General features: G+C 40.2%; 1 protein-coding gene across 2 annotated transcripts; it reads left to right on the forward strand.

Moving 5' to 3' along the window:
- The first annotated feature begins 350 nt into the window (after positions 1 to 350).
- On the forward strand, positions 351 to 23,646 carry slc35f4 (solute carrier family 35 member F4). 2 transcript variants are annotated; one of them, XM_055231083.1, is made up of 7 exons: positions 351 to 624; positions 19,167 to 19,467; positions 20,778 to 20,997; positions 21,680 to 21,805; positions 22,275 to 22,467; positions 22,551 to 22,640; positions 23,193 to 23,646. In XM_055231083.1, the coding sequence occupies exons 1-7, from the start codon at positions 396 to 398 to the stop codon at positions 23,432 to 23,434; spliced, it is 1,401 nt and encodes a 466-aa protein (XP_055087058.1). In that variant the 5' UTR covers positions 351 to 395; the 3' UTR covers positions 23,435 to 23,646. The 2 variants fall into 2 exon arrangements, with proteins under 2 accessions (XP_055087058.1, XP_055087059.1); XM_055231084.1 differs by having other exon boundaries at positions 22,404 to 22,467; positions 23,193 to 23,640.
- Positions 23,647 to 24,133: the final 487 nt, after the last annotated feature.

The following is a 24,133-nucleotide window of genomic DNA, read 5'->3' on the forward strand; positions in this document are numbered from 1 at the left end:
TTATGAGAACAATGTTCCCATAATAAAACATGCCTATTATTCATAAAATGCATATTTACATATGGCAGTTAATCTATGCGCGCGTAATGTGTGCGTAATGTGTGCGTAAATAGGCTATAAGTTATTAAGTTATTAATGAAACGATGGTTGTGAATGGCAGCATCACTGATCTTCAGCTCCGTTCTGCCTGCTCTTGTCAGAATAATGAGCGTTTATAATACGCCCCCTAGTGTGCAACGCGTGGCAGGCGCGTGAAGCGCGGTAACCTTGCTGCGTCCGAAGCGCCACTGGAGGAATGTGCGCGTGCCTTTGATGTCCTGCGCTTGTTGCTAATTGTTGATGCAGAGTTTGGGGTCGCACCGTGCGCTCTGGTCTCTGTTTCCTCACCTTTCACAATGACAACCTCCGAAGGTGTTGTGGAGAGTGCAGAACAGCCCTGCATACGCCTGGACCCCATCAAGAACACACATTTACCGGGGAAGACGTCGCCGTCCCCGGGAAAGCGCGCAGTCTACGGGGACAAGGACTCCAAAGTGACCGCCAATGGTGTCCACGACATCGAGGACAGGATTCTGAGAATCACCGGCTACTACGGATACAACCCAGGCTACTCCAGCCACAGAAGTAAGTGAACATGTTTAAAAGTACAGTCATTAGCTGATGTGCAGGTGCGTCAGTTTAGCATCTTTGTGGAAAAAGTGCGTGTTTGTGCTTTGCTTCATTACGCACAGTGATCAGACTACAGTCCAAGATACAGGGGCATTTTAGAGCTGACTTTTCATTTAATTATATTATACATCCATGATCTGTGCGCCCTGAGCCGCAGGCGGCTGCCCCGGGTCATCCATCTTCCGCACCACAGGATGGTGCGTGCGTCCGGAACAAATAATGACCTAAACCCTAATCCATTTCAAAGTTCACTGGTGCTTCCTCTCACATCCATATTGGTATAACTCTCTGTCCCTCCGCCCTGTGCTCCTCATTCACAGTATTTCATTAAACCCATCCACTCCCTGGTGGCGCGTGCTGGGCTGTGATGCATGTGGACATCGTGCCTGTCATAAGTGGAGTTCTCATTTTCTTCTGTCAGTGGCCTTGTGATTACTGGAGCGGCTGTTTGCTGACACGGCTGAATCAGGGAGGGCTGTGGAGATTGAGGGACATTTTACAAAATAGTAGTGACCCAGTTTTGTAGATTCTTATCTGGTGTGTTTCTGTTATTTCACTTTTTCACTTTTTCATTGTGTTGCTCTTCTTCAGATTCCCTGAGACTCACCTTGAATGTGTTAGTGTTGTCAGGGCAGCTCCCTCACACCTTGTTGCCTGATATACAACATCTTCCCCAGAACTCATGACTTTGAATCACCCAGAGAGCAGAGTGACACAGAGGTTTTCTCAATATTAGGATTCTGGTCTGTGGTCCAGCTGTACACTGAAGATAGTGACTTTGAGCAGAGTATGTTCACTAAAGGTGAGCTCACAGCCTCACAGATCTGATGAAGAGGAGGAAATTAAACTGTTTCTAATTAACTGCCTCATTATGTGTCCTTGGCCTTTTAGCGTGCCAATTGATATAGGGGATGCTTTTAAGAGCACTGGAAAAGTCATAATAGTCATTTTTACTTCGATTCACTCTATAATAATTGCCACCAACTGCAAATATGACAGCACTAATACATCCTGTAAATGTTCCCTCTAAAATATCCACATGTGATTAATGGTAATATCAATAGACCTACTTTCTGAAATAATACGGGTGCCTGATTGGCTCAACTGTTAGTACACATGAGAGAGCACACATGGTCACTGGTTCAATTCCCAGGTCATATTGTACACAAATACATACACACAATATTGGCCCCATCACACAATATTTTATGCCATATGTGGTTTAACTTAGATAGATGCCAATGTAAATAGATGTCACAAGTCATTTGTTTTTCACATTTTTATTTTAATATTACACAAAAAAATCTGCCAGATCATTACACAACCAACTGAGAACAATGTTGATTAAAATATATATATATATATATATATATATATATATATATATATATATATTCTTTTTTTTTTTTTTCTGACAATATAATGAAGTAATCTACAGCCTTGAAATCATCCCCAACAGAGACAATAAAAAACATGTCACAAAGATAAATGACCTGCTTGTTCTGATGAGATTAGCCATTACAGTTAAAATAGCACAATTAATCTCATGCATTATTGAGCTCTGTAGAAGCAGGCTGCAGATATGTTTTATTTATGGGTGAATTCATAAAATCTAGAGTGGTATAAAACAAGAGCTATTATACGGGAACACGTGGGCAGCTGTCCCGTTTTTATCCTTATCCCTATCATGTTATTTGGAAACCAGGTGCTGATCTGGGCAAACAAAATGGCTCCTGTTCCTTGTAGAAAAATACCCCATCTGTCGCCTTTAGTTTTTAAATCTATCCATCTGCATCAGGTTAGCTTTTCAATTCCTCGGAGCGGTCACACAGCCAACAAGATTTGTCGAAATCAAATTAAAAGTCATTTTTTTCCCCATGTATTGGAGCAAAACGTGTCTTGCCCCAATACAGATATGTTGCATAAGCAGCTCTTGAGGTCAAAATAAGTCTGCTGTGTACTGCCTGCATTGAATTATGAAGTGTATGAAATCTCAGAGTGTCAGGAAGTGCACAAGCATGCTAGTTGTTACCAAGACAGCATAACTCAGCTCTGTTCTCTGAGAGTTGTGGAAAGCACTTATAAACTCATTGCAATGAATAATTAAAATGCTCAAAATGCAAAGGGGTGGAAAGTAACTAATTACAAATACTCACATTACTGTAACTGAGTAGATTTTTTCTGTAATTGTACTTTTTTGAGTAGATTTTTAAACCTGTACTTGTAATTCAGTGACTGTACTTTTACTTAAGCACAAATTTGCTGTTCTCTTTTCACCACTAGGAATGCATAAGGTAAGTGAGGAATAACTCTGGACCACTGCAAACTGTTTGAAATGAACTAGTCTTGCACATTTAATATTGAAATTTGGTTACAAGTCACAAAGTCTGGACATGTTCTAATACACATGGGATTCCTGTAATGATGTGACGTTTGTGAACGAGTCGGTTCTTTTGAAAGGCTCCTTAATGTGCACGGTTGGATCCGGATCTCCTTTTTCAAAGAACCAAACCTTTTTCTTTCAAATTTTTATGCATTTTTACACAGATTAACACTGAACCAACACAAGAATCAACTGAGAAGCAGAGCAAGCGACACAAAAATATAGTTGATATCACAATAATGGTTAGTTTTGTTGAATTATTATTATTATTGTAGTGCAGTGTTTTATTTAGATATGCATCATTTGAAATAGTAGACACTTCCACGCTTTTTCAACTATTTTTGAACAAATTTAAGCCTTGGTCGCTCCTCTCTGTGATTAGTTTGTAGATTAAATGAGTTCTCACATTGGCTTCTGACATATAATTAAATAGGAATAGAGCCAGTGTTTTGAACGGCTCTTTGACATGAACGGATCCAAAAAGGAGCCAAAAGTCCCATCATTAGATTCTTGTGTTATTTCAGCCAAATAATAGCTTTAGTATCCAACTAAATTTGAATGCTTTTGTTTAACCTGTTAGATATATAAATTGTGATTTTAAAGTGGAAATTGCAAATCTAATCACAATGACACGAGTTGTGGCAATGAATGTATTTATCTTGCATTTACTAATTTACAGACCTGAAAAACATGCATTCTTATTGTGAGTGTGGTTGCTTCTCTACACAGACGCTATTTGGTCTGCTTTTTTTTATGGAGATAGTGAGGTTTAATGCCATACTGTAAAACATTCTTGTCAAAGCTATAACATCTCCATGAAGACAAGCTCCCCCAGAAAAGTTACATAGGGCGCCTTAAAGTACACAAAATAAAATTTAATCAAAAGTCTGGATTGATACGAGATAAAACTTTATGGTAAATATAGCCCAGTCCTAATTTGTACTCTCAAATCGTAATGAATTTTTTACTTGTCACCCTGGTGCTATCACCTCAAACAGTTACACAGAACCAATTGACTTTTGCTGCCTTTCTAGCCTATGGGGTAAACCTATTTTTAGCAAGACGCTGTTGCCAGATAGTTATATTGCCACTTGCCATCTGCGTACCCTTCACAATGCCTATGAGGTAGCCAGCATGGGGACAAAATGAGGTAGTAATACATGCACCATATGGTTATGATAATAAGCTGTCAAACCTAATCTCATGTCTAATACAGGTCTTTATAAGGGAAGATCCAAGCATGAATATACATCAGTGAATATCAATACTGCAAGTGCAAGCTACACCTTTGGCTCTCGGCAAAGGGAGTACACAGGAGGAGGGAGTGTGGCCTCAGCACATTTGAACAGCCATAACATGAGGCTATTGTAGAAGAGATAGAAAACTGTAGTGTTTGTAGCACAGCAGAGAGAGATAATGGGGATAAAAGGTTAGTGCTTTTACACAGCCAAATTACTGCAAGTTACAGTAGAATAAGGCCAAAGGGTAAAGCATTCAGCAGAGACAATAAGTGATGGCAGTAGTAATAGTAGTGGTAGTAGTAGTATCGAGGAATGGAGGAAAAAAAAACAAACAAACAACATTGCCAAAGGAATGGTAGAATTAGAAGAAGTAGCCATTGTTGAAGTGGAAGTTGTAGCAAATGCAGAAGATATAGTTCTGGTAGTAGCCAAAATAGTACTTGGCCTAGTGTCAGTAGCACTTATTTCACATTAAGAGGAATAACCCCTTAAGACGATTCATCTTTTTTTCACTTTGGCAGTAATTAACGGTTCACTATGTAACTTCCCACCTGCTTGTTTCCATGGTGATTTAATCGCTCTACCCGGAATGTTCCACAGCATGGAATTGAATCTATATTTGAGTTATATTTGAATTACAAGTGTTTTTTATTGCTAGAGAAATACATTGCATTATATGAACCGGCTCACCTCTCCACAGATCTGACCTGTAACCCCACAGAGATAGAAAAGTACACTATGAAACATTTTAGATCAACAAATTCAGGTGGCAGGTGGCAGATCCCTCCACCAGAAAAGTTACACAGTGCATTTAGTGGCGCATGTATTTTGTATTTTGGACGGTCCCGTTCCCATGCCTACTTCCTCGTGCTGCTATTTTTAACTGTCCTGATGCTTGGTCCATAAGATGTGCCTGGATGACTCGGGAGGGCGCGTTCTCTGGGAGCTCTGAGAGAGGGTTAAAGCTCCCTGGATTATAATGGGACCATATTTCTACTGCTACAGAACTGCTGACCCGTGCACTGCCATAGGTGTGATTGTCCATAGGTGCAGACTCACAATGGTACTGAGCTGAATAAAATGAACCATTAGAGAACGATAATCCACAGAAGAGAAGGCAGGTAACTTTAGGTTATTTGAAAATACAACAGGCAGATACAGAGATGTTGTTGGCTGTATGAGGAATTCCCTGTTGTTAGTGTAGATTGTGTGCAAACAGCACCCTCCAGTGGGAAAAGTACTCCTTTAGCTTACACGTTATTGCCAGTATTTACACATTGTAATTCATAATTATTTATATTTAATATTTATAGTATATTCAATAGCTTTTTACGAAAATTAAAGGTTTAAACTATATAATAACCTAACAGTCCTGGTGTGAATAATCAGTTATAGGGGTAATTATTTCTTCTTAAAATGATTCTTCTTCTTATTATTATTATTACAGGTATAAAGTCAGTTGTCATGTATGACACTTGGAGATGGAGTTGTGGCTTTACGTGGCATGTTCCACGCATGTGATACTGATCTTGCATGTATTCAGTTACAGTGCAAAAAATACCTTGAAAAACATGCATTCTTTCTGTGAGTGCGGTTGACTTTCCACAGATCTGGTCTGTAATATGCCCTGGTGCCTCTTGTTTCTATAGCAATAGATAGCATTAAAACAATACAGTGTAATAATTATACTGTATTGTTTTAATGCTATCTATCTCTAATATTTTGGAGAACAAATCTCCATGGAAACAAGCCAGAGAAATGCGCTACCCCTTTCAAAATGTCCACATTATGAGTTTGCGATTTGGAAGACTTTTAAATTTGACTATGTACTTATGTCTGTTATTATGAGAATATAAGTTTTTTTGTATATTTTAATAAACAGGTCAGCAGTCAGGGACACAATCTTGCCTTTATTGTGGTGCAGTTTGCCTCTCTAACCACAGAGTGTCCTCATGTTCTTACTTTAGCCATTTGAGAAGGCTGAGAGTGACGCTCAGAGCAGAGATAGAAGCGTTTTATTCTCCTCTCCTTGTGCTTACATTGCCACTCTCTCTCTCCCTCGGACATGTGGCGGTGAGGGAGACAGCTCCATAAACTCAGTCACAGGTTCATCTGAATGACAAAGAGTGTGAATGGGCCGCGTGCGTCAGTCCAGGGCCTGGTTGCTATGGAGGGACATGAAAGGATGCTTTACTATTTTAGGGAGCATTGTTTTAATACGGACTGTCCTGAAATTTTAGGTCATATCTGTCTATGGTGTGTGGTGTAGGCATCATAATGTGTTTGGAAAAAAGCTGCAGTCTTTTTTTCAAACAGCATGTAGGCAGGTTTAAAAAGTTCAATAGCAACCAGCAAACATTTAGGTAAGTAAATTAGTAAGCGCACCCATTATCAAGGAAGTTGTAGGTTCCGCGCTATCAACATGCTGTACTGCTGCTGAGTCAAGGGTATATGTACTGCTGATATCCACTCTGTCTCACATTAGGGTTTAACTTGAGCCGTTTCTGAAAAAGTATAAGATCACATAGACTAGTATACGCCCATGGACCACTATGGAATCTGCTAGGGATCGACTGGAGGATTACACAAATATAAGGCCACATGGTAATATAAAAGAAATTATAGGAATCGGTATTGAGTATTGATTCTGTTTCATAGTATCAATATCGAATTTGGAGTTTTAGTATTGTCAGTGGCAGAAGAAGTATTCAATTTTGTTACTTAAGTACATGTACAGATACCGGCGCAAAAAAGTAAAAGTATCAAGTAAAACTCAAGTTAAAATATCTACTTATGTAAGAGTATTAAAGTACCCCTTTAAAAATGTACTTAAAGAGTAAAAAGTAAAAGTATTATAAGACTTCAAATGTATTGATTTGGATAAAGATTTGTGCTGAATTTTGTACAACAGAAACAATTGAATCGCCATTTTTTTCTTACCTGTTTTTATTTGTATGTTTTTGTTTGCTACAACTACAAATGTGTTAAACATATACCCTCAGCCTTTTCTGCAGGTCTCAAACAGTAATAAAAAAAACAACTTTACGTTCCAGTCCTGTTCAAAAATGTAGTGTAGAAAATAGATATTAGAAGTAGAAAACACACATACCTGCTCTCACATGTAGTAAAAGTAAAAACTATCCACTTTAAAATGTACTTAAGTAAAGTACTGATACCTAAAATTTGTACTTAAGTAATTTACTACTTTTACTTTGTTACATTCCACCACTGAGTATTATGACAACACTACTCACTATCGGCTCTCCTGATCAGTGATTTTATAACCAATGAAGGTTCACTGACTCTTTTATCTCCTTATATTAACTTCTAATGTCCTATTTTTACCTCAAAACTCACATCAAAACCAATCCACTTAAAACTATGAGATCTGATTTGAAACTGGGGCAAAAACTTTTTCAGAAGATACCCAAACAATTCAGTCTTTGCAAGCGTGAAGAGGAGACACATTGATCTCGTATGCCGTCTGTAGTCATGCCAGAAGTTTAGCCTTGCACAGAAAGGGAGGGCTGGAGCACAAAAGGGCCTAAAGCAAAACACTGTATTTTTGACTAACTAACTAACTGAGCTGTCAAGATGGTTGCTATAGTTAGTTGAGATGATATTATGGGAGGCAAACTCGTGAGGCGTTGATATGAGTGAGATTACATTATGTTTAAAAGTACCTAGGAAGAGCAACAAAGGGCGATCCTGAAATGGAAATTCCAGACCGCAGAATTCCCCGGAGAGGTTTGCGATTATGACGCATTCTACTCAGGCCAGTTTCTATTGACTTTTATCAAAAATGATGCAGACATTTTATGGAGGTAAAAAGCCGGCAGTGTAAATATTTAATGTTAGAATGGGAATTAAGATAAGCAGGGGTGCCAGTTATGTGCTATCCCAACAAAAGAGCTGATGGAATGTGCAAAGGTTGTTACAAGAAGTGTGGGTCGTGATGGAGAAGTATGGCATGATTCTGCAAAATCCCAGATTATGGCTTTAATGAGGTCAAATAGCTCTTTAGAATAATGTAACTTTATTACTAAAGTAAATAAGAAAATTCTTTACCTAAACTTGGAGTGTCTAGGCAGTTTTTTGTTCCTAGCAAAGGGTGTCTCTTACTTAAATGTCCTATATTATGCAAAATTGACTAATGTGAGATTTAGGCCATAATGTTATAATGTTGTTACCTCGTCAAAAACACACCTGGAGTTGCGTTGCATTTCATTCACACATGTTTGATTAATCTTTTATTATTAGTCTGTCTACATCGCCAAAGCTCAAAATGCTCTGTTCCACCTTGTGATGTCATGAAGTGGTAGTTTTCAAATTAAAAGCTACATTTTACATTTTGCTTAGTAGAAATTGACAATTCCAGGGCTGAAATTATCTAAATTATTCTAGTGAAGACGCATAGTTTAAAAACACAGTGGAGCACTTCCTATATTACTACATAACATCATAAGATGGAGTACTTTCTATTTGAGAGAAGAACTTAGCCTAAACATGCAGGTGAATGAAACAAAACACAACTCCAGGTATGTTTTTGCTGAGGAAACAATATTATAACATATCAGAAAACAGTGTAATATGGGCACTTTAAACATTTAATTCACAATTTTGTAGCAATATATAACTAACTTTTCACAACATTCACTCTTTATTTGAGATTTACAGAGCAAAGATGTAGATGTACAACCAGTTTATAAGGGAGTGGTATTTTTTGGACATTATTGGAAGTAGCAGCAACAACCCTCGTGTCCTATTTGCAAAAGTAAACAGATGAACAAACCCTTCAGCTCCACTGCCATTAGAACTAATTTCCACATATAAGTGCCACAAGTTTGCAGTATTCTTTAATGACAAGGTCGAGGGCATTAAAAATGCCATCAGTTCCACAATGCAAATAACACCCCAGCAGCCACCAAGACACTTAGAGCTGACTCACTTTGCAGCTGTAATTGACAAAACTGTCCAAGAAAACATCACCAGTTTGAGTTCATCTACACAGCTGTTGCTTTTACACCCTAGATTTCTAAAGTCTGTGCTCAACAGTTTAATATCACCACTCATTTCAATCTGGAACATTCCCAAGAGCTTTGAAAACTGTGGTCAAACCTCTCCTAAAGAAGAGCAGCCTTGATGCCACAGCAATGAATAATTACAGACCAATCTCAAATCTGACATTTTTAGGGAAAGTCCTTGAAAAAGTTGTTTACCAACAGCTTATTAACTTTCTCCGAATGAACAACTTCCCTGATGTTTTCCAGTCAGGTTTTAGACCTCACCACAGCACTGAGACTGCTCTTATCAAGGTGACAAATGACATCCGCCTGAACACTGATGCAGGCAAAGTCTCAGTCTTGATCCTGTTAGATCTGAGTGCTGCTTTTGACACTGAGGATCATGGGATATTCTTACATAGGACTGAGAGGGCAGCTCTCGTACTGCACTAAAGTGGTTCAAGTCCTATCTAGAAGACAGGAAGCACTTTGATGAAATTGTAAAATGCTTCTCAGATAAAATGTCTTTGACCTGTGGGGTGTCAAACCAGGGGTCAATCCTGGGACCCCTGTTGTTCTCTACATGCTGCCATTAGGCCAATGAATACACAGCAATAATGTGTCCTACCACAACTATGCAGATGACTCTCAGATCTATGTCTCACTGCAGCAGGTGAATATGGACTAGTGGATTCACTCTGCCACTGCATTTGAAAGCCACGTCAAATCAACAACATCTGTAGCTTTTTACCATCTAAAAAAAATCAAAGGTATACTGCCAAAACCAGACTTAGAGAGACTTATCCATACGTTTGTCTCCAGTAGGTTAGACTACTGTAACGTCCTGCCCACTGGCCTCTCCAAACGAGTGTTAAGACAGCTGCAGTACATCCAGAACACTGCTGCTCAGGTCCTGAGAAGAACTAGGAAGTATGAGCTCATGTGTCCTGTGCTCAAGTCTCTCCACTGGCTCCTGCCACTCAGAGAGACTTTAAATCAGCTCTGCTTGTGAACAAGTCTCTCCATGGCCTAGCACCAAAATACATCTCCCACACATTAGTGCCATATGAACCATCTTGCACTCTAAGGACCTCAGGGACCGGCCTCCTGCTGGTGCCCAGAGTCAGGACTAAACATGGGGACTCAGCCTGTCAGCTTTATGCCTCTACTTTGACAATGTTTAAATCCAGGCTCAAAACAATGCGGTTTAGCTGTGTATATGACTGAAAGGTTTTTATTCAGATTCTTTTTTAATGTTAATTTTATGATGAGTATTTATTATTTATGTTTTGATTTGTTGTATTGTGATTTTAATGTCTTTCTTATTCTGTAAAGCACTTTGAATTACTTTGTGTACAAATTGTGCTATACAAATAAATTTGCCTTGCCTTGAGCAGAGAAACCAACTTGAAACCAACAGCTCCAACAGAGTAGCGATGGTGCAGTGGATAAGACAAAACATTTTTTAACCAATTTGGGTTTGCAGTTTTAAGCATTTCAAAGTAGCTCAAATTTAACAGTTAACAAACAACATTTTGGGACACACAAAACCAAATTCAAAACTATGAACTGATCTCATCGAGGGAACGTCTTAAAAAGCTGCAGACCTGTATAAATATTTCACACTTTCCTAACGCAACATTTGTTAACAAGTGAAGCTTTTCAGACTTATTGATAAGTTCATTGCAGAAAGGTGTCAAATTTAGGAGGATTCATTTCTTGATTTAAGATAATTCCATTTGTACTTGAGACTGTGATGGTGAACCAAATGTTGAAGAGCGCTAAGAAGCAAGGAAAGGACAGACACAGAGAGCGAGTGTGGTCAGGTGAAAGAGAGGAGGAAGAGGAAGAGGAGGAGGAGGGGAGAAGCTAGCGCAGCATAATTAGCCCGGGCTGCTTGGTTACCTTCCAAACAAAGCTGCTGATTTGTGGAGCGAGGGATAGGAGAGGAGGGAGGAGAGAGGAGACGAGACAAGGCAAGAAGTGATTGTAGCATGCAGACACTTGTCACTCCTGCTTCGGTCTTTTTGGGAGACACTGGCTCTTGTGGATCATATGGGACTTAATTAAGAAGATTGACCAAAGAAGACTGGCTCAGGCTACAGACGAACGAAGAGGAGTGGGACAACGGCCACGCTTGGTAGGTTTAACTTCACAAAAGAAGAATTACAAAGAGCTAAGGAAATCTAACTTTATCTCCACTGAAGAACCAAAGCTAGGACAGGAGCGGAGGAGGAAGGAGTTAAGGATGCACAGGGAGGGCAGTTGCTGACAGTGCACCACACACACCCCAAAACGCCACACCCGCCTTGGGACAGGACAGGACCATCCCCCGAGGAGGATGAAGAAGCACTCGGCCCGGGTGGCTCCTCTGGGCTCCTACAGCACCCAAGTCCTCACCTGTCCCGTGTCCGAAGGTAAGGCCCAAATACGCACGTGGAGCATGGCTCAGACTAGGGCAAAAAATTAGGGCTGTAGAGTAATTATTTCACTCATATTATAAGGATTCATAATAGCAGAACAGAAAGGTTAGTTAGTAAGTGAGTTTGCTGAAGAAGAAGAAGATTAAACACATCATTCACTAGTTTAATCTGTCTTTATATGAATGCACAGTTTCCGAGTACATTCCTGTCATTTTTGCATGAACTCCCCCTGCAGGTGTAGTCTTGAGATTGCAGTTCGGGTCAGATACATAAAGATGCATAATATTTTTGAGACCTTTTGCCACACCCCCTTTTTAGTTTAATTGATCAGCTGGACATGTCTCTAGACAACCAAGAATTTCTGGGGTCGACTACAGAGCTACTGAGAATATTAAAGTTGTTTGGAGTTATTTTAACACTCACACTTTACTACGAAAAACATTAAAGATCTTAAGTTACACAGAATTCAATCTGGTGAGCTTTAAGCCATGTTAGAATATTGTTGCCTCAACAAAAACATACCTGGAGTTGTATTTTGTTTCATTCACACATGTTTGAGTGACCCTTTATTTTTATTCTGACTGCATCTCCAAAGCTCAAAATGCTCTGTTCCACCTCATGATGTCATGAAGTAGCAGTTTTCAAGTTAACAGCTACTTTTTACCTTTTGTTTAGTAGAGACTGGCTAGAATCATTTGGCTGAAAACATCCAAATGATTCTAGTGAAGGTGTATGGAGTTTAAAAACACAGTGAAGCACTTCCTGTATTACACATCACAAGGTGGAACAGAGTGTTTTCCATTTCAGAGAAGAACATAAATATGCAGGGTTTGTGTGTTAAACATGTGTGAATGAAACAAAACACAACTCCAGATATGTTTGTGGTGAGGAAACAACATGATAACATAGATCAGAAAATATTGTAATACAGGCCTTTTAAGAAACTGCACTGTGTCTAAATAAGTGATAAGAGAGAATTAACTCAAATCATAAAATTTTCATTTCAAGCTGACCATTTTAGATCATTGGTTAAAACAGGACTGTGGTAGGTTGCTATTGCTAACTTCTAAATCTCCAAAAAGACATTTATCTTAAAAGACTTCCTTGTAAAATAATGTTAAAATATAAATTTAAATAAATAAATAAAATATTTACTCATTTAGTTTTAATTATGGCATAAAATTTAATTTACAGCAAATATAAAAAAAACCTTCGAATGAAGAATTTTGTCAGAAATTTTCTTTGTCTTTGTCAACAATTAAATGTGAAGTTTATTTGGTGAAAGTATTTTTTGTGATTCCTCCCCTATAGCTTCAGTCACATTTGAAAACTTCAGTATTTTACCTATACTGTTCTCTACCACATTTGACCCACTTATGTTTACATTTGACCCATGCTAATCCGTGCTAGTGCTAACCCTGGGTGCATTACAGACCAGTGTGGAGTGAGGCCCATTCATCACTGCAGCCTGAAACTCCACTGACAAAGTAGCCTGTATGAGCGATTGAAGTTGTGCAGCCCACGTAGCTAACTGCGTCACCACGGATACGCCTGTTTTATGGAGCCAGCCCTGACTGAGACAACACTGCAATGTAATCTGTCTAATGAAGTACCGGAATACTTCAAATACTACTTAATGTGCAAGGAGAACTGTTAAAGTGGGAGAACTACTTTGCCTACATCAAACTACTCATATTTAAGTTGCTCATGAATATTAGGAATATTATATATGAAAAATGCATTATGTTACTATCTGTACTTGTAGTAAAAGTAGTAGCAGTGGTAGTAGTAGTAGTAGTGACAGTGGTAGTTGTAGTGATAGTTGTAGTAGCAGCAATACAGCTGTACAACTTGGAAATTTCCATATTCTAATAAACAACTAGTGTGTATGCTCTGTAGTAGTGGCTGTAGTAGTGTTAACTGTTGTAGTATTAGTATTCGGAGGGATAGTAGCAGTAGCCTACCAGCTGTGGTAGAATTTTTATGGTTATACGTAAGTAATTATTATATGTTTTAGTACTGAGAAATGTATTCAGCATTTAACCAGTTACTGTACCTGTATCTAGAAGTCGCAGTAGTAGTAGTAGTAGCAGCCTAGTAGTAGCAGTAGTATTGTTAGTATTCTAGGTTTTATTTTTACCTCTGCAGCCTTTAATTCATTATATACCACCAGCAAATACTGTATCTGTTTTTAGTAGTAGTTGCAATGATAATTGTTGTATTATAAGTATTAGTAATGTACTAGGCATTATTAACACCTCTGCAGCTTTTTATTCACCATCTGAGTCAGCAATTTCTGTGCCTGCTTTATTAGTAGTTATTAGTAGTAGGACTTGTAGTAGCAGTAACGTTAGTACTATAGGTTTCATTATTACCTCTGCAGCCTTGAATTCCCTGTATTACTCAGCAGTTACTGTGGCTGTTTTGCGCGTGGAGCTTTTGGCTACAGGAGCTGCTTTATGAGGCAGGGGAATAGTAGTGTTATAATGTTACTGCATATTGGCACTCGCTCAAACTCCGGCTCAGGCTTGTACCTAAAGACGACAACAACGCCATCCAAATCACAAAGTTTCCCGCAATGTGGGTAGATGGGGGTTCAAGTAAAAGAGATTGGTTTGGTGAGATTTAAAGGCGACAGGCCATTAGGTTGATGAGAGATTTGACTGTGACAATATAATTAGGATGATAATCTGGAGAAGAGGAGACATTTTGCAGTGTTGAGCTCGCTGTCCTAAAACTTGTGTGGCATAGCAGCTAAGATAAACATTTAAAGATTTCATGAGCGTATGATTACGTAACTTGCAAACTCAAAATGTCCGAGTAAATTGTGGTTTTACTTTTAGATGGTGCTAGCTGAGATGCTTATTTTAAAATGTATCTGCAAAATGTTCTTTCTGTGAGTTGTTTGCATGTTCCCCCTGTGTCTGTTCATCTGTTTCATTTGCCATCAACTTAAAATATAGGATAGTCCTGCAGCTCTGTGACCAACAGTCCTGACAAGTTGCCTCAGCTATGGTTTTTAAGGATGGGCCAAATGAAGAGAACAAGATTACCCAAGAGGACAATTAAACTAAGTCTCCCTTAACTATAATCACTTCTCTTCGCTCTTCAGTGTTATTGTGCCTGTATAATCATTAGGCAGAGATGTTTTTATAAGATAACTAATAGCTACTTATTGTATTTAATATTTTTCTAACCTTTATTTACCACAATATTAAGGGTGAATAATATTTTGGTTCCAATATTGGTACTGGTGATATCATAGTAGTTTCCTAGTAGTCTCTGTGCACCCGGCCATCTCACTGTTAGCATCACTACTTCCTGTCCAATTTTATCTCTATCATGTTTTTGCAGAGTTATGCTAAAACTAATAAATATTTAAAGATTATACAGGTGGACACTTCTATGTTTAGAAAGAGAGACGTTTGTGTCTCAATGCTAATGCTAATATTGAGGCATGAAAAATATTAAAACAACACCACAAACTGTAGTATTCTACATATAAAAATAATTGCAAAGTCTTTATTTTAATACATTTGAATTTTAATTGGTTGTTTATTTTATGCTTTCCGATTTGAATAAAAGTGACTGTTAGCTTTGAGATGCACTGAGCTAGCTAGCATGCTACTATGCACTATGCACAGGCTATAATTGATATTGTTGTATATTGATATTATACTATTATATTAGCCGATATTTGCCACCGATATTTTTATAAGCTGCATAAGTTTGTGTAAAAGTGAACTATAACTTGCTATGGATTTTAATGTTTTTTTAATCCACTGTAGTCAGACAAACACTGGATATCAGTATTATCTCAAAAATCCATATTGAACCATCCCAAGTTTTGGTAAAAACATGTTCAAATTTACAATAGTGAGTCATGTGAGGACAGGTCCAAAGGCTGATTTCCAGGCGAGCTCCTGGTGGTAGATCTGTGGAAGAGAACGTGCTTTGGATCTCAGCATGGAGCTGGTTAGTTTTACCTTTGTTCTTCCAGCCTGTCAGCGTACTCTCGGTCTTGTTCTTGTAATATTACTGTCAATATTTAATCGTTCTCAAACTAGAAATCTGGTTTCTCTTATTACATGACATTAGTTGGTCTGCGGAGCTTTTGGATAGTTTAAACATTGCAAATTTGCTGCTTAAATTTTAAATAAATCTTTGGGTCTTCTATGGGACACGCCTGATGAGTCTACACGGGGTACAGTGCTGCTTAGAGACACTGTAAAGAGGAGGGATGCAATGATACCTGAGGATTATGGTGCATCTAGAGACTTGTTCTTTATTACTGCTGTCACTTTCCACAACTCCAGAGATTTCAGTTGCAATGAAATGAACCAAAGGATCATGGTTAATGTAGTTTCCTGTGCAACAAAACAATGCATTTTGGAGGCCAAGAAGTTTTCAAGTCACTATACCATAACATTGTGGAACTTATATTGCCAATATTGTTACACCCCATCATCAAAACCTCACAATAAAAACTGTTTATCAATGAAATTCCACGGGGCACAATTCCACAAACTTTCCTGAAAAATTCCCTATCAGCAGTAAGTTCCCAAAAGCAATCTCCTCTTACGTTCTACTGCACGTTTTGGGGAGATAACAGTCCTAAACTGATATGACTAATTCTATTCATTCATTCATTGACACCAGCTTGCTAGCATACACTCATCATCAGCGCGCATGCAGAAAAGGTGATGAGCTAGCACAGGGCTCGATCCAGCACATGTCATCTTTTATTCCTTGCCTGGTGTAAATTGATAAGACTTTAGAGAGGTGAAGAATCTAACTCCTTCCTTCCTCCTCCTTTTCTTCCCTCGCTCACTCTTCTCATCTCTCTTTCTCTCTCTGTCTCTCTCACTTTTCTCTTTATCTCAAAATCCTTCCCTCATTTTAATCTCTCTCCTTGCCTCCTTTCATTCTCTCCTCATCCCTTTCTCCTCCTGCCCTTTTCTCCTTTTCTCACATCATCCCCCACTCTTTCTTTATCCCTCTCTTTCCCTCCTCACCCACCCGCTTTCTTTCTATTTCCCCTCCCCTCTTCTCTCACATCACTGCATTTCTTTTTTGCCTCGTCCCTTCCTTTTTCCTCATCTCTCTCTACTCAACCATGTGCTTTTGTCTCTCCTCTTTCCTCATCTCTATCTCCTCATCCATGTTTCTCTCTCCTCATCTCTATCTCTCTTTGTCTCTCACTCTCATCACTCTCTCACTTCTCTCTCCTCATCCATACTTTATCTCTCCACTCTTTCGTCATCTCTCTTTGTCGCTCTGTCTCTCTACTCATCACTCTCTCCCCGCATCTGTCTCTATTTCTTTTTCTCCTCACCCCTCACTCCTCATCTCTTTTCTCTCTTGTCATCTTTCTCACTCTCCCTCCTCATCCCTCCCTTTCGCATTCCCTTTATGTCTCATCTCTCTAGCTTTCTCTCTTTCCCTCCTCATATGTCCTCAACCCCTATCCTTCTCTCTCTTCTCTTCTCTCTCCTCTCTCCCTCCCAATCCTTCCCCTTCACATTACCAATATGTATCATATCTCTCTATTTTCTTCCCCCTCTTTCTCTCCTCATCTCTCTCCTCCTCATCCCTCCCTTTCTCACTCCCTCTGTCTCATCCATTTATGTTCATCTCTCTTTCTCTCCTGATCTCTCCCCTCAACTCTCTCCTTCTCTCTCCTCTCCCTTCTCTCTTCCCATCCTTGACTTTCTCACTCCTTCTATGTCTTCCTTCCTCTCTTTTTCTCCTCATCTCTCTCTTTAACCCCTCTGTCTCTCCCTCCTGATCCCTGCCTTTTTTCTTCCTCTATATCTTATCTGTCTCTATCTTCATCTCTCTCTTTCTCTCTTCATCTCACTGAGGAGTGAGGACCCCTCTCCCTTATCTCACTTCTCTCTCATCCCCATCTCTCTCCCTCCTCAACCCTTCCTTTCTCACTTCTCTCTCAGTTTCGTCTTTCTATCTCTTCATCCCTCTCGCTCCCATCTTCCTCTTTCTCTTGTTTTCTCTTTCTCTCCCAAAGCAACCCTGTCTTTCTCACTCACTCTCCCTCATCTCTGTGTCTTCACCCCTCTTTCTCTCCTCATCTCCTCAACCCCTCTCTTTCTCCACCCTCTCTCCCTCCTCATCCCTTCCTTTCTCACTCCTCTCTCTGTTTCATCTTTGTGTCTCTTCATCCCTCTCTCCCATCTTCGTCCCTCTCTTACCACCACTTCCTCTCCCACCCCATCCCCGCCTTTTTTCACTCACTCTGTCTCACCTATCTACCTTTGTCCCTCTCTGTCTCTCCTCACATCTCCCTCAACCCCTCTCCTTCTTCTCACTCCTCTTCTCTATCTCTCTCTTTCCCTCACGCCCCTCTATGTCTCATCTCTCTGTGTCTTCATCCCTCTCTTTCTCTCCTCATATCTCCTCAACCCCTTTTCTTCTCTCTTGTCTCCCCCTCTCTCTCTCTCCCTCCTCATTCTTTCCTCTTCCTCTCTCACGGCGATCTCTGTTTCACCCCCCCTCTCTCTCTCTCTTTCGCCCACGGATACAGCACTTGACTGATTATAACTCCAGAGCCTGCCGAGTTAGTCTAGTGGTGCAGTGAGGCATTGGGCCAGTCCTAAATGTTTCTATCTCTCCGTATCTCTCTGTTCTCTCTTTTCTCTCTCTATCTGTCTGTCTGCTGCTGCTAACACTGTTGTGTCCAAGGTTGGTCTGACTTCTGCAGAATGTCATGTGGTTAGGCTTACCCGGGCTGTGGGAGTAGGGTTTCCATGTACAGGAGGAGAGGAGGGCATCATAAGGCAATGGGGATGGGTACAGTAGAGGTGTAGAGAGCTGTGAGAATGAACAAGGGAAGGGGGGAAAGGATGAATACACAGTAGATCACTGACTGAGGACATCAACATTATTACTCCTTTGATGATGTTGGTGCAAAAATAGGGAACAGTAGTAATTATATTTGAAGTTAATCGAGTTAAATAAGTAATGGCTGGCGATATAGCAGTAATGTTAATAGTAGTAGTGGTAGCAGTAGTAGTAATAGTAGTTGTAAATTGTAGATAGTCACATTTTTATACAGCGCTTTTCCATCTTCAAGGCACTCAAAGCGTTTTACATCATGAAACCACTCATCCATTCACACACACATTCATACATTCATTGTAGACAGACTCTGGGAGTGAGCAGGATTAAGTGTCTTGCCCAAGGACACAAAACAGCATTTATCTGTGGGAAATGGACACCACTCTTACTTTCTTTCACTTGCTAAGTATTGGGACCGTTCCTAGTAAAATAACTGTACTAATCAAAAAGTATTAGTGGTAGTAGTAGTGATGTAGCAGTGGTAGTAGTAACTGTGTTGGTTATATTAATTTGGTAGCAAACAACACGGGCTACTACTAACTGCAGAATATCAAACCTTGCATTATTGAAGTGTCAGTGTGTTGTGTCCCAGGGGAGGATGGCTCCGAGTCCCACGCAGACACTCCGGGCAGTGAGGCCAGTGGGGACAGCCGCTCGTCTCACACGTGTACCGGCACCCTACTGAAGGTGCTGGGTGGGCTCCTGGTGGTGCTGTGTATCTCCTCCTCCTGGGTGGGCACCACACAGGTCATCAAGCTCACCTTCCACTCCTTCTCCTGCCCCTTCTTCATCTCCTGGTTCAGCAGCAACTGGAACATCCTCTTCTTCCCAATCTACTACTCTGTGCACGTGCTCACCACCAGGGACAAGCAGACGCCCATTCAGAAATTCAGGTCAGGAGACTAGATGCATGCATGTTGCTTACACTATTTTCTGATTTGTGTTATATTGTTGTTTTTGAGGATGTAAAAACATTGTAACGTGGCTTATATCTCACAAGAGTCAATTTTGTGTTATATAGGACCTTTCATGGTGCACTGTGTAATTTTTCTGGGGTCTGCTTCTTGTCTCCTGGAAAGCGTTGTCGCTTTGCAGAGAATGTTCCACAGCGTAGAATTAAATGTGTTACTATGGAGACAAGGAGATAATGCCACCAGGTCAAGTTACAGTAGAGTTGAGTCTCATTGCTGCTCATAGTAACAATGCAGGGTTTCATGTGAGCAATATGTGAGCATGGAATTTAATTATTACAAAACAGATCTGTTTAATGCTTCTGTGGAACCTCTATAGGAAAGTAATAATATCTCCATGGAGACAAGCAGGTGTTGAAACCCCACCAGAAGAGTTACATAATGCAGCTTTAATGGTATTTCTATATTTTTGTTACATATACCGGTACTAATTGTAATATGTCTTCAGTCAGTTGCGAACTATTGTTTTTGTCTGAAGAAGCTAATAGCATTTCAAAATATAAAACTAATTATTCCAAACTGTACTTTGTGTAAAAACTTATGATAAAAGTGATAATTTAAAGTGGAACTAAACACTAAATCCACTTTTTTTGCTACTAAACTGTGTATGTTGTAGCCTTATCTTGTTCTTTTTTTGGTAACTTTTTGGCAGACTAGGTAAATTTGCAGCTTTCTGTACAAAAACGTCTAAATCTAAGTCTGTGCTACCTCCAGGGGCTGCTGCAGTTTCCAGTAGTTGGTGACATCACACATCACACTTGATTACAACCAGATGTTTCTTATTACAAACCCTTGGCTGTAAGACCGGAGTTTAAAGTGTGGGTACCTGTTAGACCAATTACACTGTTCCCTTTAACTCCAGAATTCCCCCCCCCCCCCCCCCCCCCCCTCACTCTCCCCTTTAGACCACAAGCACTGCCCAGTTTAAGAGCTCTATTTGAAATGTGGTTGTGGGTGGATTTTAGGTGTTTAGTCCCACTTAAATATCATTCTGAGGTGTAAGAAGCCACGGGTACAAGAAAACATCATTAAATGTTTTTAAAAATGCATGTAGGCAATGAAATATTCATGCCCCATAAGACCTGCTAACCTTGTAGTTTAGACCTGCTTGGAAATTTAAAATGACTTTCAAAGTTTACAGCGTTTTCTAAGTGCGAATGCTTGATCAAAACTCAAATCTGTACATTTTAAAAGTATTGACATAATTTTAGATATACCTTGTTCCTGTCCAGAGAGTGCAGTAAGCTGTTTGGAGAGGACGGCATGACCCTGGCTCTGTTTGTGAAGAGGACCGCCCCCTTCTCTATTCTGTGGACCCTGACGAACTACCTGTACCTGCTGGCTCTGAAGAAGCTCACCGCGACTGACGTGTCTGCGCTCTACTGCTGCCACAAGGCCTTCGTTTTCCTGCTCTCCTGGATCGTGCTCAAGGACCGCTTCATGGGAGTACGGGTCTGTGCCACGCTAAAAAATATAGTTACATGAGTTACAATGGTGTTCATTCAGATTTAACCTTGTTTTGTGGTAGTTTTGACTTGTTAAAACCCTGTATCCATTTTTCTTTCATTAATTTGAGAAAAATCTGTCTTGCTCAAGTACAGGTATAATGTATAAGCAGATATTGAAGTCAAGTTTTTTTATTGTCAGTGTGTCAGGAAGTATGTGGTTAGCATGATAGTTGTTTTACTGCTTGATTATGACGGCAAAAGTCCGCTCTGGCTTCTGAAAGTTGTGAAAAGTGCTTATAAACTTATGGCGGTGAATAATTGTAGGAATTGTTGGAATGCAAAAGGTAAGTGAGGAATAACTGGACCACTGCAAAGTTCTGTTTTTGAATCAGTAACAATTAGGTAAAGCGATTTTAAAGGTGCATTATGTCACTTTCCTGGTGAAGGGTCTGTTACCTGCTTTTCTCAGATAGATGTTATGACTTTGAAGGATGTTCCACAGAATGACATTAAAGGAGTCATGTTTTATTGTTAAAAACCTACTTGCCTCCGTCACTAAAATGTTTCAAATCAAGATCAATATTACAAATTCATGCATACACACATACTGTCTGTGTACTGTGTCTGTGTGTCTGAGTGTTGTGAGGGCACCTGGGGCTCAAACTGTCCGCTTCCTCCACCTGTAGATTGTGGCTGCGATTATGGCCATCACCGGGATTGTCATGATGGCCTATGCCGACGGTTTCCATGGAGACTCCTTTGTGGGTGTGGCATTGGCAGTAGGCTCTGCATCCACATCAGCTCTCTACAAGGTGAGTCTACGCTGCAAAAGGAAAAAAAGTGTAATGATTGAATGCAACATGGTAATTATCTGTTAATTAAGTGCTATTTGCTTTTTACCACTGGCATATAATTCTTCTTAATAGAATAAAAGACGTATTAAAACTTTTCAGAAATAGCATTTGCACAATCTTGTATTATAACAAATAAATATATCTAAACTGATCAGATCTACTCAAACAAAAAGATTCAAATTATGAATCCATAATTTCTTTTGTGTACCAAATTAGTATTTTTTATTTTTTTAGTTTGGTCAGAATTGGATTTATATTGAAAATTTGACCATGAATCAAATTTTAACTTTCAAATTTGACTTAAAGGGGTAGATCTTTCATATCATACATTGTAATGTACTGACTTTCTATAACAATACATTTTCGTGGATACTCACCTCTTGGTTATGTGAAGTGTTCTGGTGATACCGATACGGTTTTTGTGCAGGTGCTGTTTAAGATGTTCCTTGGCAGTGCAAACCTGGGTGAGGTGGCACACTTCCTGTCCACCATGGGCGTGTTTAACCTGATCTTCATCTCCTGTGTGCCCCTGGTCCTGTACCTGACACGAGTGGAGCACTGGGGGTCACTCTCCTCCCTGCCCTGGGGATACCTCTGCGGGTTGGCTGGACTCTGGCTTGGTAAAGGCTTACACCTGGGCAGAATGCATACACACAGATGATTTGATCTTGATTTATTTGTATTATTTTTTTTCTGTGTGCAGTGTTTAATATCCTGGTGCATGTTGGTGTGGTGCTGACCTACCCCATTCTCATCTCCATAGGGACTCTACTCAGTGTGCCTGGTAATGCAGGTAACCTCTATCACGCACATCATTGAGACTACAGCAAACAGTAGCCCACGGAAGACAGTGGATAGCCACAGGGGCCTTGTTTGTGTCAGTTTTTACAGTCAGACTTTGAGAATGAATTGGATGAATGGGGTGTGATGTTGGGGAGGGGAGATTATAGGTACAAGAGGCCTCGTTAAAGCAGATGGAATGAGCATCTCATCAAAGAAGAGCAAATGGTGACACACACTGTGGTTTTGTCCAGTGTGGTCAGCAGTAAGGGCCACTGATAACAAAGTCATTACACAGCAGGTCTGCCCCTCCGACAGAGGAAACCCAATCACCAGCATGCCTTGGGATCCCTGCTTTCTCTCACTAAGGGAGGATCAGGTTGCCACAGCAACTCTAAATGCCTGCACCTCTCTTCTTTAACCATGGTGGAGCACATGAAGGTCAGACTAGTGTAGCCTGAGGTGCAGAGACACAGGATAAAGTGGATGACTATAATCTGTATTTGTGTTTCATCCTCTTGGCCTGTTCGCACTTATTGTAATGAATCTCCTGTGTGTCCTCCAGCCGTGGACGTGCTCAAACATGAGGTGATCTTCAGTGTGGTGCGCCTGGCTGCCACCTGCATCATCTGCATGGGCTTCCTCCTGCTGCTGCTGCCAGAGGAGTGGGACTCAGTCACACTGCGCTTCCTGGCCAACCTGGCCGATAAGAAGTCTGAGGAGCATGGAGAGGATCTGACCGAGTCCAGTGTGAGCGGCCGGAGCAGGAGTCGGGCCAATGGGGTAGTGTCCATCCCCCTGGCATGAGCAGAACCTCTATGTTCTCATACCTCCTGTGCTGAGAGCAGCCTCATGGACCTTCTCAGGAGGACAGTCGTGTAATGTAAACAGCTCCATCTGATCCATAGACTGAAGATCTGAAGGAGGAAAGTTATGCTTTTCTGATAGTGGACGCTCTTTGCACGCCCTCACTGAGCCGAGCTGCTCGGCAGACTGTATTCTGTGAATATAACAATGCAGGGCCGTTTTGGTCCAATTCGACAGCATTCTATAAAGAGCAGTGATTCCAAGTCTTCTTGAGTAGTTTAGGAAGGACATGATATTCTATGTAACAGACTGGCTCTTTGAGGTTTATAATAAAAAGTTTAAAACATAACAGTATTTTATCATTAATATGATCAAATATAACATATTGTGCTTTTCATAAACTGATGTGATATTAGCAACCAAAAAGGTGGCTTGATTAATGAAGGTGACTCCCCAAAAGCACATATATGATGATGTAATGACTTTGCATGGTCCCTGACTTGCTGCTTGGAGCAGATGGATGGAGTGTTGTTGCGTTAGCTCAGGCTGCTCCAGAGCTGTGTGCAGTCAGAATGATGTCTCGGCTGGCATACACTCATAATGGATGCCTCTGTGCTGGCATACACCAGGCCCATGGGACGTGTTTCTCCTGCTGGGCTGTGTGCTGGAGCTGGCACTTGTTAAAATGACTTTCTAGTG

This window comes from Periophthalmus magnuspinnatus, chromosome 22 (genome assembly GCF_009829125.3).
Source record: "Periophthalmus magnuspinnatus isolate fPerMag1 chromosome 22, fPerMag1.2.pri, whole genome shotgun sequence".
Lineage (NCBI taxonomy): Eukaryota > Metazoa > Chordata > Actinopteri > Gobiiformes > Gobiidae > Periophthalmus > Periophthalmus magnuspinnatus.